The sequence below is a fragment of the Oryza sativa genome, chromosome 6 (genome assembly GCF_034140825.1).
Source record: "Oryza sativa Japonica Group chromosome 6, ASM3414082v1".
In the NCBI taxonomy this organism is placed as follows: Eukaryota; Viridiplantae; Streptophyta; class Magnoliopsida; order Poales; family Poaceae; genus Oryza; species Oryza sativa.
In genome coordinates this window covers 375215-389254 of record NC_089040.1, presented here as the reverse complement: position 1 = coordinate 389254, position 14040 = coordinate 375215, and the positions used below count along the sequence as shown (strand labels likewise).

Here is a 14040-nt window from a genome sequence, read left to right as displayed (position 1 = left end):
AGGTGTTTTGAGAGAACGAACGTATTTTCAAAGGCGTAGAGCAAGTGGAAAGTATTCCACGTAATAATCTGACCAAGTCGCCGAAAAGAACAGTTGCCCTACAGTCTAATTCACCGCGTTGCAGTGATTAAAATTTCAGAACAATCATAAGTGTATTAATTGTGTGAATTTGCACAAACATATACAGAAGTTGAAATACCAAAATAATCAAAGACGTCAATAAACAAATAATCGGTTGGAATTGTTCATCATGTACTAGTAATATTTTTTTGACTGAATGTACTAGTAATATAACTTGCCTATATGAATGTAGGATGAACCTGACATTGGATTCTATATAAGTTCTGTACAACCTTAGGAGTATGTGCTTTTGTGTTTTTTTCTGAATCATCGCAGCACGAACGTTGGGTTCAAGTTGTGTCAGCATTCAGGGACACTGAGGTATCTCAGTACATGCAATGTTAATATGCTCGACAAGGGAGGATATTTCACACTAGAAGCGCCGCACGGACAATCTCACAATATACATATAAGCTGTGTTTAGATCCAAACTTCCAACTTTTTCCATCGCATCAACCTATCATACACACATAACTTTTCAGTCACATCGTACCAATTTCAACCCAAATTTTCAACTTTGGAAGGAACTAAACACAGCCATAGGAGTAGAATGCATATGCCCTTGAGAAGGGGGAGATGTGGTGAAGTTCACAGTTACAGCTATACCAAATCACCAGACATACAATACCAGCTCTTCCCAAATAAATAAGACAATACCAGCTCTCCCCAAATAAATAAATTATAAAGAAAAAGAAAATACTAGCAGCCAGCCAGCACCTTGCATATGCTGGTGTTATTTTACTACTACTCAAATCGTATGCAGTATGATATGATTGATAGAGCAAGAAAGGGAGGATGATGGATGGATGATCATAGCCTGGAGAGCTTGAGCTGCTGCTTGAGCAGAGGGCGGAGGTGCTCCTGGTAACCGTCCGGCACATCCGTGTCGTTGAGGGGGTCCTTCCACGCCTCCTCGTACAGCGCCGGGTAAACATTGCCGTCGTAGCGCCCCAGCACCGACCCCAGGTAGTGGTCGGTGTAGTTGAACGCGTCCACCAGCGCCACCGCGTTCGGCCGCACCTGCATTTGCATTTGTCTCATTTCTCAGTTTCTCATCCACTTTTGACATTGACATCGACGGAGGACACCATACCTGCGCATACAGCTTTCCCAGCTGCTCGTTTGCCAGCGCTCCCTGCCTTGCTGTGATGCTCCCCGTCGACAGGAAGTCACCCAGATGCTTGTGAACAAGATACAGCGCGTACACATTGCAAAGGATGCACAGTTGCTCCTTCACTCCCTCACCAGGGATGTCCTGCTCTAATTTCTCTATGAACCTAACCATTATACGTACCATAACACACCGAAATAAATAAATGCCAATAAAATATAAATGAAGCCATACTTCAGATTTCTTTCATCCTAGGCAATACTCACTTGGTTACAATTATCAACTGGATATGGGCCACCGCCACCTCAAGCAGATCAGGGGATAGCTCATAAAACCCTGCATATTCAGCAACGCACACCATCATCATCTATGCAATTTCTTATAATAGACCACGGAAATTAATACGAAACTACATGCAAATGCACTATGGTTTCTGTTCTATATTTTATTCTCGATTAATAATCATATGGCGCAATACCAACCTTCTTCTTGGCTTGGCGCCTTGTTTATGTTCTGGGCACAATTCACCGCCATCCTGAGAGCCCGAGCTTCAAATACCTCTCGTATGGCAGCAGGATTTAGCCAATCTTCAGCTGTCGATAATCATGGAAAAATGAATCACTATGGCATTCATCTCAACATCAATGGCTTCCCAGCAATGGGCATATATATACATAACGTACAGTGATGACTGGCATACAGCTGTCTAAAACAGGAGCCTGCCAGAAGATACAACTATATACCTGTATTTACACCACATTTGCATTGCATCAAGTACTGTATGTTGCCCATGTAAGCCGTTGTACCAACAGGCTGTTTTCCAGAAGCTAACTGGGATACAGTCTTCATTAGAAACCTTGCAACCTGCAGAGAGCACCAAAGGTTATGACTGTAAATTGACCAAAACTGAGGAAACTTGAAGGACTGGACCTATGATTCGGCCCAACAAGCTAGGCCATCCACACAACCACAAGCAGGTAGGAGAGTTATTAGTATCCACAGAACAAAACAACAATAGCATACTAACCTGCAATAGCAAAACAACATTGTCTCCTTCATAAGTGCAAGCAGGAACATAGATAGCAAACAATTCAGGAAGCCCGCTGCTGTTCAGGTAACCATGTCCACCACAGAGTTTTCGGCATTCTTCAATTCCATCCTGCATTAAAAAAAAACAGGTTTGAGAACAATGAAAATTGTGTAATTCACTCGTTATATAAACTGGCTAGACTGTTGGACCAGCTATGCGTGTAAACTCATTGATGCGATCTGACCATTATTCATTTTAAGGATGTGTACTGATAAAGCAAAAGTATGAATTTGCAGGCTTAGTATGACCAGTCAGCAAGTATAACCATTAAAAGTGGTACTGAATTAAATAATTGTACACACAGCTGTCGCAGATGTTGTCACAGCCTTCAACCCAGCAGTACAGGCATGGGCCTCTTGAAGTGTTGAGAAATCCTTGGCTTCCAGTTTATGTGTGACATCCGTGTACAGCCACTTCAGCCACTCACCCACAAACCTAAATGCATAAGCTGAAGCCAGCAAAGGAAAGAGTCTGCTTTGCTGAGTCTTGTAATTGAGGACCTGTAACCATTATAGACCATTAGCCACTTGTCATTGGTAGCAAAAAGTTAAACTCGTTTATCAATTTAATTCTTTTAGATGAACAAAGTACAAATATTAACTCAGACAATGGTTTTTCCAGTAAAAGCAAAAGGAATACATGTCACAGGAAATGTTTCAAGAGCATAAAAACAAATTAATAAGTGGTAATACAAAAAAAAATTCAAATCTGACATAGTACCTGAGTCTCAGGGCCACCAGTTTGAGGGCCAAACTGCTTTCGAATAGCGCTGTATCTTACAGCAATGCAAGTAGCACGTGATAAAGCCTTAGAAGCATCTGCAACAATTGTTTGACGAACAAAAACCATTGTCCCATAAAGCAGCTGTTTTGGGACATCTGAGTGCACATATTTTCCCTCTTTCGTAACTTGTGAAAGCCTACACGAGTAGCATGGGTGTGCTTGAGAATGGTTACATCAAGGTATCAGAATGTATTTGACAAGTGCCCGAACAAAACATGATAACCCAATGGACAAACCTCATCAACATTTGATCCCTTGGGATGCGCACATGGTCAAATCGCAGAACTCCATTATCCATACTGTTGTATGCACCACTACCAAATTTTCCGCCGATATCACCAAGAGTAACACCGGGAAGGGGAGAGTGGTCCTCTAGGCTTCGTAGTTGCACAATGAAACCTGATATATAGATAGTCATGAGTCGCAAAAAGAAAGATACTGCTTAAAAGTCACCTTCAAAATACAAGAGACTCTACCATGTATGCCGTAGTCCTTTCCTTCAGTTATCAGACGAGCATACACAACTGCATGAGTGGAAGCTTTTCCCAAGCCACCAGGCCACCACTGCACATGGGGATAAAATCATGAACCATGCAACAAGATATTGAAGAAATTCCAAATTAAAGAAGAAATGTAGCATCTTAATAGATAAGAGAGGAAGAGTAGATAGGAGTATTACCTTGCTAGAGGTCAGTGTCGGGCTGTGTATAACAAACTCATCAGTCTTTGGGTCAAATGTGGCGGTTGTTTCAAGGCCCTGAACATTGGAACCATGACCAAGTTCAGTCTGAGCATAGCATCCAATTATTTGGAACCTGTAGGCCAGAGGTAGCCACTTCTTCTGCTGCTCTTCAGTCCCTTGGCCTTTTATAGCAGGAACAAACATGCCCTGCAAAATAAAATTTTGCACAAAGTATTGTTCCCTATTAATTAATCGAGCTTGTGGATAAAATTGAGCAGCTTCAGTGCTGTATATTGGAGTAGATAGTGAAGATAATATGGTCGATATTAGTACCCAGTGCAGATCAACATAACCAGGCTGGTCCACGTATAGCCTTAGCAAATTTGCCTCCTCTTCTGTTAATGGACAACAACACCATTACATGAGTTAAGAGTAGGAAGATCAGTTGTTAATAAAAGAAGAAGAAGCATCACGGGATTGGGACCTGACCTGTAAGACGGAGCTCGACGATACGCTTCCACGCATGGGCTGCCTTTCTGAGTGTGTCCTTGAACAGCTCCTTCCTGGGGAGCATAGTCCTGTTATCCTTGCGGAACACCTAGATTGGAAAGGAGTCAAAAATGTAAGGAAACCATTGTGAGCGTAATGGATTGTTTTGTTTATAGCATTTTAGCATTTGTTAGCAAAGAGGAGGCTACAGAAAAACACGTAGCAATTGGTACATTGTTACTGTTATTACTGATACATCATATATGGAGATGATTCATAATGTATGGTGCTGAGAAATTTCTATCGATCTTGTAGCGCAGCTAGCTATATTATAATGTTTAGTATCAGAAAAAAAAGAGAGTAGAAGATATTTGTGTGGGTACAAGGTTTTGGTAGATCTGATCTGAGGAGAAAATCACTATAGCAGAATATAAATAATATTACTAGTGACAATACTAATAATAGTAAAAGAGGAGATATGTGTGGAAGAAAGAGCAGGAGCAGTGGAATAAGCATCGCATCGCATCGCATCTAGCTAAAAAAAATACTCCTTAATAATAATAATTAGGGTAGCAAACAAGTCAGCGAAACAGTATCAACTAAATACTCCTGCTGGCTGCTGCTAGTAAACTAAAAATAATATATGAAATTATTATCGTGGGGTAAAATCGGGCCGGCGTGGTGTGGTTGTTGAAGAACAAGGAAAGAAGGATTGGGGGAAGAGAAGAAGAGCATCATACAGGTAATTTAATCAGAGATCCGGGGAGCCGAAGTTGATAATCTATCTATCTATCTGTGCAAAGAAAGAAAGAAAGAGGGAGAAAGTTATTGTTACGGGGTCGGAAGCGACGAGGCGCGCCATGCGGTCGGCGACATCGACGGCGTGGCGGGAGCCAGCCCAGGCAACCTTCATGTGTTCAACGTCGAACTGCGCGGTGGCCCTCTCGCCGGCGAGGTGGTCCACCTCCCCCCCTACGCCGCCCTCCATCTTTCCTTCCTTTCTTGTCCACACCACACCACGAGAGAGAGAGAGAGAGCGAGCCAGCAAAACAATCCAATCCAATCGAATCGAAAAGGGAACAGGGAGGAAGAAGAAGAGAAGGAGGGGATTGGGATTTTTATTTATTCTCGATTGCAACTTGGGAGTTGGGAGTTTGGCCCGCACTCTCTCTCCCTCTATTTATTGGGTACTATATGCAAAGATCTAGTACTCCTATAGACTTACGTTTGTTGCTCTTCTTCTTAGAACAAAACTTAGGAATTGTTTTTGTCAACAATACTAGTAATAATAACTATAGTATACAGTCCCACCCTAATGAATACAGTACATACGTACGTACATACATGATACATACTAGTCGAGTTGAGATCGTATGCATCAAGTACTTTGCTTCCCTAGTCTCTTGCGTTGCGTTTGTGTAGACAAACGTGCTCAATTATTTCTAGGAGTATACGGTTCATCCACGCCACCTACCAACCTACTACCTGCATACTACTGCTCTACTCAATTATTTCTCTTCTTTTTATTACTGTACACAAAATAACTGCATGCTGTATTATTTTGCTCTTGCAAATACAGTACCTACCCAGCTAGCAGTAGTGATTAATTAGTCCAGTCCTATCTTATCTTAATTATCAGGGCTACTGATTATCAATACTGTTAGGGTTACGGATAAGGTATACCCTCTACCCTTGGATGTACGCTGTACGACATATGGTACATATGGTACATCTGCGCGTGTACGGACGTTCTCTGTATACGCTAAGGAAATTCATCACGAAGTTCACCAGTGGAAGAGTTCCTACCCGTATAGGACTAGGTTGTCATTGTATCGTGCAGGGTCCGATATCTCCGAGTCCTACTTGAAGACCACCTGACCTGTGATATAAAAGGGACCCCCGTGAGGACCTAAGGCATAGAATCTCATAGCCAAGACAATAACTACAGCCTACGAAGCCAGAGTCTACAAGAGCCAAGTCGCCGGGTGATCTAGTCGAACCAACTCGACTACGATCTCGTCGGTATCATCGAGTTCTATTATTTCCTTTGTAATTTGTGGTTCTCACCATATAATCCCATACCAACTGGATTAGAACTATTACCTATTAAGGGGCCTGAACCAGTATAATCTTTGTCTCATGTTTCCTTGAAGTCGTACTACGTAGATCCTCGTACCAACGTACCCCAATACCTTTATATCCGGTTTACGGCTGTCCACCGTCGACAAATACCATGATATATTACTACAGTATTCACAAGTGCGTACATACTGCGTGCGTATATAGTATGTTTAAAACTGATAAACTGTCCGTTTTCTTTTAAAAAAAATTATATACGAAAGTTGTTTAAAAAATCATAATGATCTTTTTAAAAAAATAATTAATAATTAATTAATTATGTACTACTAAACCGTTCCGTTTTTCGTGTATAAGAGATGGGTTTCCAACCCCACCATCAAACACACAGTCTTATAGAAGAATAAACCACCCGCACGGCGCAGATATATAATACTCTATTTAGTTCTACCTCCGTCTCATATTACTTGTTTTTTTGAGTTTTTGTTTGTCGATGTTTGATCATTCGTCTTATTCAAAAAAATTTGGAATTATTATTTATTTTATTTGTCATTTGCTTTATTATCAAAAGTACTTTACATATGACTTTTTTTTATATTTATATTAATTTTTCAAATAAAACGAATGGTCAAACGTTGTAAATAAAAAGTCAAAAACATCACCTATTATGGGACGCTATATCGTTAAAACCAAGGCAGGCAGGCAATTAACAATACACAGCTACCACTCGACTCCATTGACTGTATATATTGATTGATTACTTTCGATCTAGATATATCGGAGTATATTTTCTATCTTTTCCATCTTTGGCTCCATCGAGAATATCCTTAATTTATTCCTGCTGATTGCTTCATCACCTGGCTGCATATATTTAGATTATATACTTGAACACAAGGGCTTTATTCGTTATTATGATATATTCCCTTCGTTTCGAAATGTTTAACACCATTGACTTTTTAGCACATATTTGACCGTTCGTCTTATTAAAAACTTTTATGAAATATGTAAAATTATATGCCTACATAAAAATATATTTAACAATGAATCAAATGATAGAAAAAGAATTAATAATTACTTAAATTTTTTAAATAAGACAAACGGTTAAATATGTGCTAAAAAGTTAATAAAGTCAAACATTTCGAAACAAAGAAGAGAGAGTATGAGTAAACAGCGCGCCGATCGATCGAGCCGAACAAACAAACTACTCCTACATTACCAGCGACCAAACTCGTAGCTATCGATGGTTCGGCCTACCATCAAAGGCAACATTCACAATTAAGTCCAATGATTAAGGTATACATCCCTCCCAACCCCAGCTTAATTGACAATTAAGTGCAACTAACTGGACGGCGCCCGTATACATCATTCAACATACTACAAAATCTACTACTCGTTTTGTAAAATTTGAGATATGTCATCCTGACCTACATGCCATTGACTCATGTGGGCCATATATGTTATTGAGATATCGATGTCATATCTCAAACTTTGCAAAATTATAATGGCATGGTTCCAATTTACCCTTTGAATAATGGCATTGACTTCAAAATATATTTTTACTATATTTTTTAATTATAATATATCTAATAAATACATATATTTTTCCTTTTGTTATGATACTTTGTAAGACAAGTCTATATAAGTTGTTCTAGTGTCTTTAAATTAAATATTTTTTAAACTATTGATAGTTAAAATTATAAAAGTTTGATATCAATCTCATCTAAAACATCAAGAATTATGGAATTGGAGGGAGTAATACTTTTTTTTCCTTTTGTCTCCAATAGATCTACAATAGTTGTTGTTGATGGTCATTAAGTGCAAACTTTAACTATCAACTCCTGCAAAAAGAATATAAAAAGTTATATCAAAACTTAGTGATAGGGGCTAACAACTAACCATTTCCACTAAATTTGGTAAATATATGTATGCAGGTTATTTATGGATGAAAATACACCTGTCATGCGACAAAAGAAACCTCCGGCCAATCATACGCAAGTACACGGATTGGATGATGCACCTGACAGTCAAAAAGACCTAAAGTGGGACCAAACAATCCTCAACTGCCATAAGGGCCCACCTGTAAGCCGCTGAAGAAAGTTGGTGGAGAGGGGTGAGGCCCAGGGATCAACCGAACTCTTGGTTCGGGTGAACCGCCAACAACGAACATTCCAACCATCATACGGAAGCTATAAAATGATGAGCTCAACACACAAAGTAGAGTACAACTCACTTTTAGGTTTTGCTTAGTATGTTGGATTATTGAGTGAATGAGGGGAGTTCCAGAAGGAGTGCCCTAAAGTATGAGAGTTCTCTCCGAGAACTTCCGGAGGAGTGTCAGGTTTGTCAGCATTCTTCCATTGGAGTTCCGAAGAAGCGCCAGAGCTGTCAGCCTTCTTTTTGCTTGTACCTCAGCGGATGCTTGCTTTATAAATAAGTGTTCGAGATTTCTTATATTGTTTAATTAGTTTACTTGAGTGAGATATATTCTCATCGGTGCGGGTTTGTCGCTTAGCTTATAATAAAGTGATATAGTAGTGCTAAGACTCTCGATAAAAAAGGAAGTTCCTACGCGAGACTAGGGTAGTAGTCAATAAGTGGTGTGTAGGTTAGCAGTTACCTTATTTGTTGTGCGCTTAACTGAAAGTGAGATAGGCGGTAGGTGGTGACAACCTTGTTCATCCTTTGCATCCCTCCATGTTCAGGTGCATTATAGAGCTCAAGGCAAGATTCACCTTGACAAACTAAGAGAGGGCCAATGCTCGAAGCATTCGATAGAATTTTACCTTTAACTTAAGATAACTAGTTGAATCTATAGAAATTATCTCTAGCCAATCTTATCATCAAATTGTTGTAGTTTGTAGAATCCTGTTTGTAGATATACACACTCATTTCTTGCATTTAATACCCTTGGAATGCTCTAAGGGAAAGTGCTATACAACGGTATCCATGCGCTTACGGATTTATCTGTGCGTAGCAAATACGAGCAGTCGCTTTCTCCGTCATAAAATATACCTCTATTATCTATGTGATATCAAATCTTCATTTAGATTGGTTTTTTCTATGTAGTGTCAAATCTCAATCTATGGTTTTTTTCATCATAATTATGTCTCATTTAACTTCTCCCCTTAGCTTTTCATCTTAACAAATAATAATTATTTCTAACTTAACTCGCATCTCTCCTTAGGTTGCGCTCGTTTGTGCCAGTTGGGAGTCTATCCCATCGACATAGAAAACGGAACAGCTTATTATCGCATAATTAATTAAGTATTAGCTAAAATTAACTTGAAAAATGGATTAATACGATTTTTTATGTAACTTTCCTATATATATATATATATATATATATATATATATATATATATATATATATAGATATATATATATATATACCAAACCACACCGTTTAGTAGTTTAAAAAGCGTGCGTGTGGAAAACCAGGGAGAGAGGTTGGGAATAAGGGGTGCCGAACATAGCCTTAGTCTTCCTGGAGAACTCTAGAGACGAGGGAGTAGTACTTATATTACCCGTTCCCTTGTCGTATCAGTCATATTATTTCGTATACATATGATTGAAAGTTATAATGCTTATTAGTAACTAGAAGATAATTTATGGATAAAAATTTTATATAATTTTTTAGTGATTTAAATCCAATATTAAAAGATAAATTAGCATGAATAAAATATCAAAGCCAACTCTAAAACTACGAGGTGAGCATAGCTCAACTAGTTGGAATTCTTGTGGTGGAATCTAGCACGGTTGCTAGCATTTACGGCTAATATTATTTCAATGGTAGACGACATACCCATCGACCCATGGTAACTTCGTCAATTCTAAGATATGATGACCCAATCTTTCAAAGATGTTGATATAGGTAAAGTGTGCGTGTATATTTATAAGAGCGTATAAGTTTATACTATGTTTTTTTAAAAAAGATATAAAATTAAGTTTTGAAATTTAAATTTTAGCTTAAGCTGAAGAGAAAATGGTGGAGTCGATATGCTTAGGGGGCCGTTTGGCATAGTTTTAGCTGCAGCTTGACCTTTCTTGAAGTTGGAGTAAGTTTCAACTCTACATATGAACGGTATAAAATTGGTTAGAGTGTTATCACATAATGAATTAAAGGGTGGAGCCAACTCCACAACTCCACTTCATATCAACTTGTGAAGCACTCCCTCTGTCAAAAAAAAACCTGGATTTCCGTGTCTAACGTTTGACAGTTTGTCTTATTTGAAAAAATTATGAAAAAAGTTAAAAAGACAAGACACGCGTAAAATATTAATCATGTTTTATCATCTAACAATAATAAAAATACTAATTATAAGAAAATTTTATATAAGATGAGCAGTCAACCGTTAAACACGGAATCCCAGTTTTTTTTTTTATGGAGAGGAGTAGACTGCAGTCGGAAAGATCGTGGATTCGTGGGTGGGAACAGCTCCTAGCGCCGCTGGTTTTGATATTACAGGGCCTGATATGCTCCCTCCACTTGTCCAAACCAGTGACCTTTTTATATAAGAAAGGCATGCATCCATGACGATTGTTGAATGAATCCGAATATATGGAATCGAATCAAATAGTTGACCACTAACGAAGAAGGCACGTTTAGCTCGTTGCTCCGTCCAATCAATCTCAATGATTTGTGTGATTTGTGAACAACGCAACACGACCACATCAATCTCAATCAAATAGGTTGCACTGTCCATACCCCTGTCCAGTCCAGTGAAGTCGGATAAACTCAGGTACTACCTCCGTCCCAAAATATAACAGTACAATACCTTGTTTTAAAATGAGGTTATTTCTCTACCTACATCCTTCTCTTAACCAATCACAAGCATTCTCTTTCACCTAGTTTCTCTTCTCAACCAATTACACGCTTTATTTAATCATCCTCACATACTTTCTTAGTATACTCGTGTCAACCTTAGAAATGCTTTATATTTTAGGACGGAGAAAGGAGTAGTAGTAGTCCACTTTGAAAGAAGAGAAAGGATGTGGTCGGAGTACATATTTTCACCGATTTGTGATGGTTCTATATTAAAAATAGTAGAAATATAATATAATAATAAATAAATAAATAACCGATGGTTCGATCGGTGAACCGCAGCCAGAGCAGGTCAACCCCCGATCCGGTTTTTTTACTATGTTGTGGAGTAGTAGCTAGCGGATAACACTGACATGCACCCACCTACACGCCGCTCAGGTTCTGCATTATTGGCGCAGTACGTACGTGTTCATGGGGTACTTCATCCGTCCCAAAATATTATAATTTATAATAGGATTTGACTTATTCTAAGACAACGAATCTAGACTATCATTCGTTGTACTAGGATGGATGTTGTAATATTTTAGCACAAAGAAAGTAGAAAAGAGAAAGAGGCGCTAACATATGATCTTCAAATTGGACTAGATAAAGAGTAGAAGACACGTCAGCGAAAACCGTTCAGTGAGTCTTTTACATCGGTTTTAGGAGTTGGGGGTTAATATATCCCATGTTATGGTTGGAGGCTATGCCAGCCAATAGTTGAGGGAGTTAAATTGGAGTTTATTCCTTATCTTTTCTGTTTTCTTTTTAAATTTTTTAGACAAAGAAAGGCTCTCAAATTCGAACGGTCTCTCTAGTACCGTACATGTGGATTATATTTAGGCCCATCAAAACTCTGTCCGGTCCAGTAGTAGGAGTAAGGCCCATCCCATGCCATGAGGAACGAAAGGCCCAGGCCCACCATCGTAGGCCTCTTCGGTTGCGTTGCGTTGCGTCGCCGATCCGATCCGATCCTCTTCTTCATAAATCATACTCTGGGAATACTAGCTGCTCTGCTCTGCTGTGCTGTGCTGCTAGGGTTTAGGCGGCGGCGGCGGCGGCGGCGGCTGCGGCTTTCCGATTCCAATCCAACAAGAAGAAGATTCGGAGAGATTGCCGGCCATGTCTTCCACCGGTCGCCCCTACGGCCGTCGCGGCGGCGCCGCTCCCTCCTACGTGCCGCGCCCCCGCGCACCCAACCCCTCGCCATCCGCTCCCGCTCCCGCACGGCCGCCGCAGCAACTGCGTAAACCGGTGTTCACCACCGTGGAGCGGCTGCGGCCCCAGAGCCACGGCCACACCCTCACCGCCCGCGTCCTCTCCGCCCGCATCATCCTCGACAACCCTCCTCCCCGCGCTCGTCTCGCTGAGTGCCTCGTCGGCGACAACACCGGCACCGTCCTCTTCACCGCCCGCAACCAACAAGGTCCTCTCCTCTCCCCTCCTACTTCCTTATTCATTACAGTATTCAACTGCAACCTCTCATGTATCCTTTGCTCAAGCAAATTGGCGGCACAACACCCATTATATACCCTTATATACTGAAACAAGAAGCTTATGCCAGAAAAAAAAAACCATTTAACTTTTGTATGCCAATTGAATCATTCCATTCATTGACTTGTTTCAATGTGCCTTTGGCTTTATTGGTTTGCCATATACTAAGTCTGAACCACCATTGTGGAGACCCATGCTCCGCCACTGCTCAAGGATCACAGTTTTTTTCTAATGTAACTTAAATTGCGCTTGATGCAACACATATACCGCGTGTGTCCCTAGGCAATGAAGGAGACAAATATTTCTGGTGTCTCATCTTATTATTTCTATACCACATTGATGCAAAGTGATATGTGTTTCTTATTGCTTTCTGATCTGAAACACTGCCTCACGTTCCTATTCACTTCATTACATAATAATGGTGTATGTTTACTTTTCTATATTATGCCCGTTAATTGATCTTGGTCGATGATGGATATGTGCTAGTCACTTACTATCATTATAATCACTTCGCTTTTTTGTTCAAAAGCTGTGGTGTGTGTCTCATCCATCTAAGTAAGCCCTATCCTTTTTTCGTGTCAACAGTTGACTTGGTGAAGCCAGGCACCACGGTCATCTTCCGCAATGCCAAGATTGACATGTTCAAGGGGACCATGAGGCTGGCAGTTGACAAATGGGGCCGGATCGAGGTGACGGACCCTGCCAGCTTTCAAGTTAAGGAAGACAACAACGTGTCGCTGGTCGAGTATGAGCTGGTGGATGTCGTCGACGAGGATTGACTACTTAGACTTTGATTGGCTCTCGGGCTGTGGACATAGATTTTTGATGCAGCGGTAGCAGTAGGTTCATCTTATCCTGGAAAGCTATTGAAAAGATTTGGAGCTGGTTATTACTTATGTACAGGGGAAGGTTCAACTGATGCTTTTGTGCAAGACCTGTTCTATCATTAGGTTTGGTTTATGAAATGTGTTGATGTTGCCGGTGGTACCTAAATCTAAATGTTGGCAAGCCTAGTGGACTTGTTTCTGTCAATTTAATGGTATGGAGTTGGATCTTGTGTCGCTGATGGTTCTACATATACGATGAAGAATATTTCTGGGATGTCTTACTACACCTTGTTGTGAGCTGCAATGTTTGCGTGCATGTTTAACAAAGCTGTGTTATATGTGTTTGTTCACCAGGCATATGTTTGTTGTGTTGGTGAGATGCTGCTTGATTGATTGATCTCTTGATTTGTACAGAAGCTGTTGAGGAACATCAAATGGGTTGTTTTGTGTTGCCCAGGGGGATTGACCGGTATTTATCTATTCTGTTTGGATGGCTAGGAGGGGGGACCCTGAAGCAGACATTCATGATGTTGATGAGTTGTTGTTGCTCAGCTCAAGCCACCTTTA

The 14040-nt window shown here is 40.2% G+C and overlaps 2 protein-coding genes across 2 annotated transcripts; one reads left to right on the top strand and one right to left on the bottom strand.

The window, feature by feature from the left end:
- Positions 1–662: 662 nt before the first annotated feature.
- Positions 663–5340, bottom strand: LOC4339846 (peroxisomal acyl-coenzyme A oxidase 1). The gene is made up of 14 exons (XM_015787545.3): positions 5111–5340; positions 4276–4384; positions 4120–4181; positions 3784–3993; positions 3581–3668; positions 3341–3503; positions 3042–3240; positions 2624–2821; positions 2259–2390; positions 1975–2095; positions 1714–1824; positions 1498–1567; positions 1214–1397; positions 663–1140 (listed from the first exon to the last, which is right to left on the bottom strand). Exons 1-14 carry the CDS (start codon positions 5261–5263, stop codon positions 931–933), a joined length of 2010 nt encoding a protein of 669 aa, XP_015643031.1. The 5' UTR covers positions 5264–5340; the 3' UTR covers positions 663–930.
- Positions 5341–12167: 6827 nt separating this feature from the next.
- Positions 12168–13707, top strand: LOC4339845 (uncharacterized protein At4g28440). The gene is made up of 2 exons (XM_015787909.3): positions 12168–12578; positions 13232–13707. Exons 1-2 carry the CDS (start codon positions 12275–12277, stop codon positions 13423–13425), a joined length of 498 nt encoding a protein of 165 aa, XP_015643395.1. The 5' UTR covers positions 12168–12274; the 3' UTR covers positions 13426–13707.
- The last annotated feature ends 333 nt before the right edge of the window (positions 13708–14040 follow it).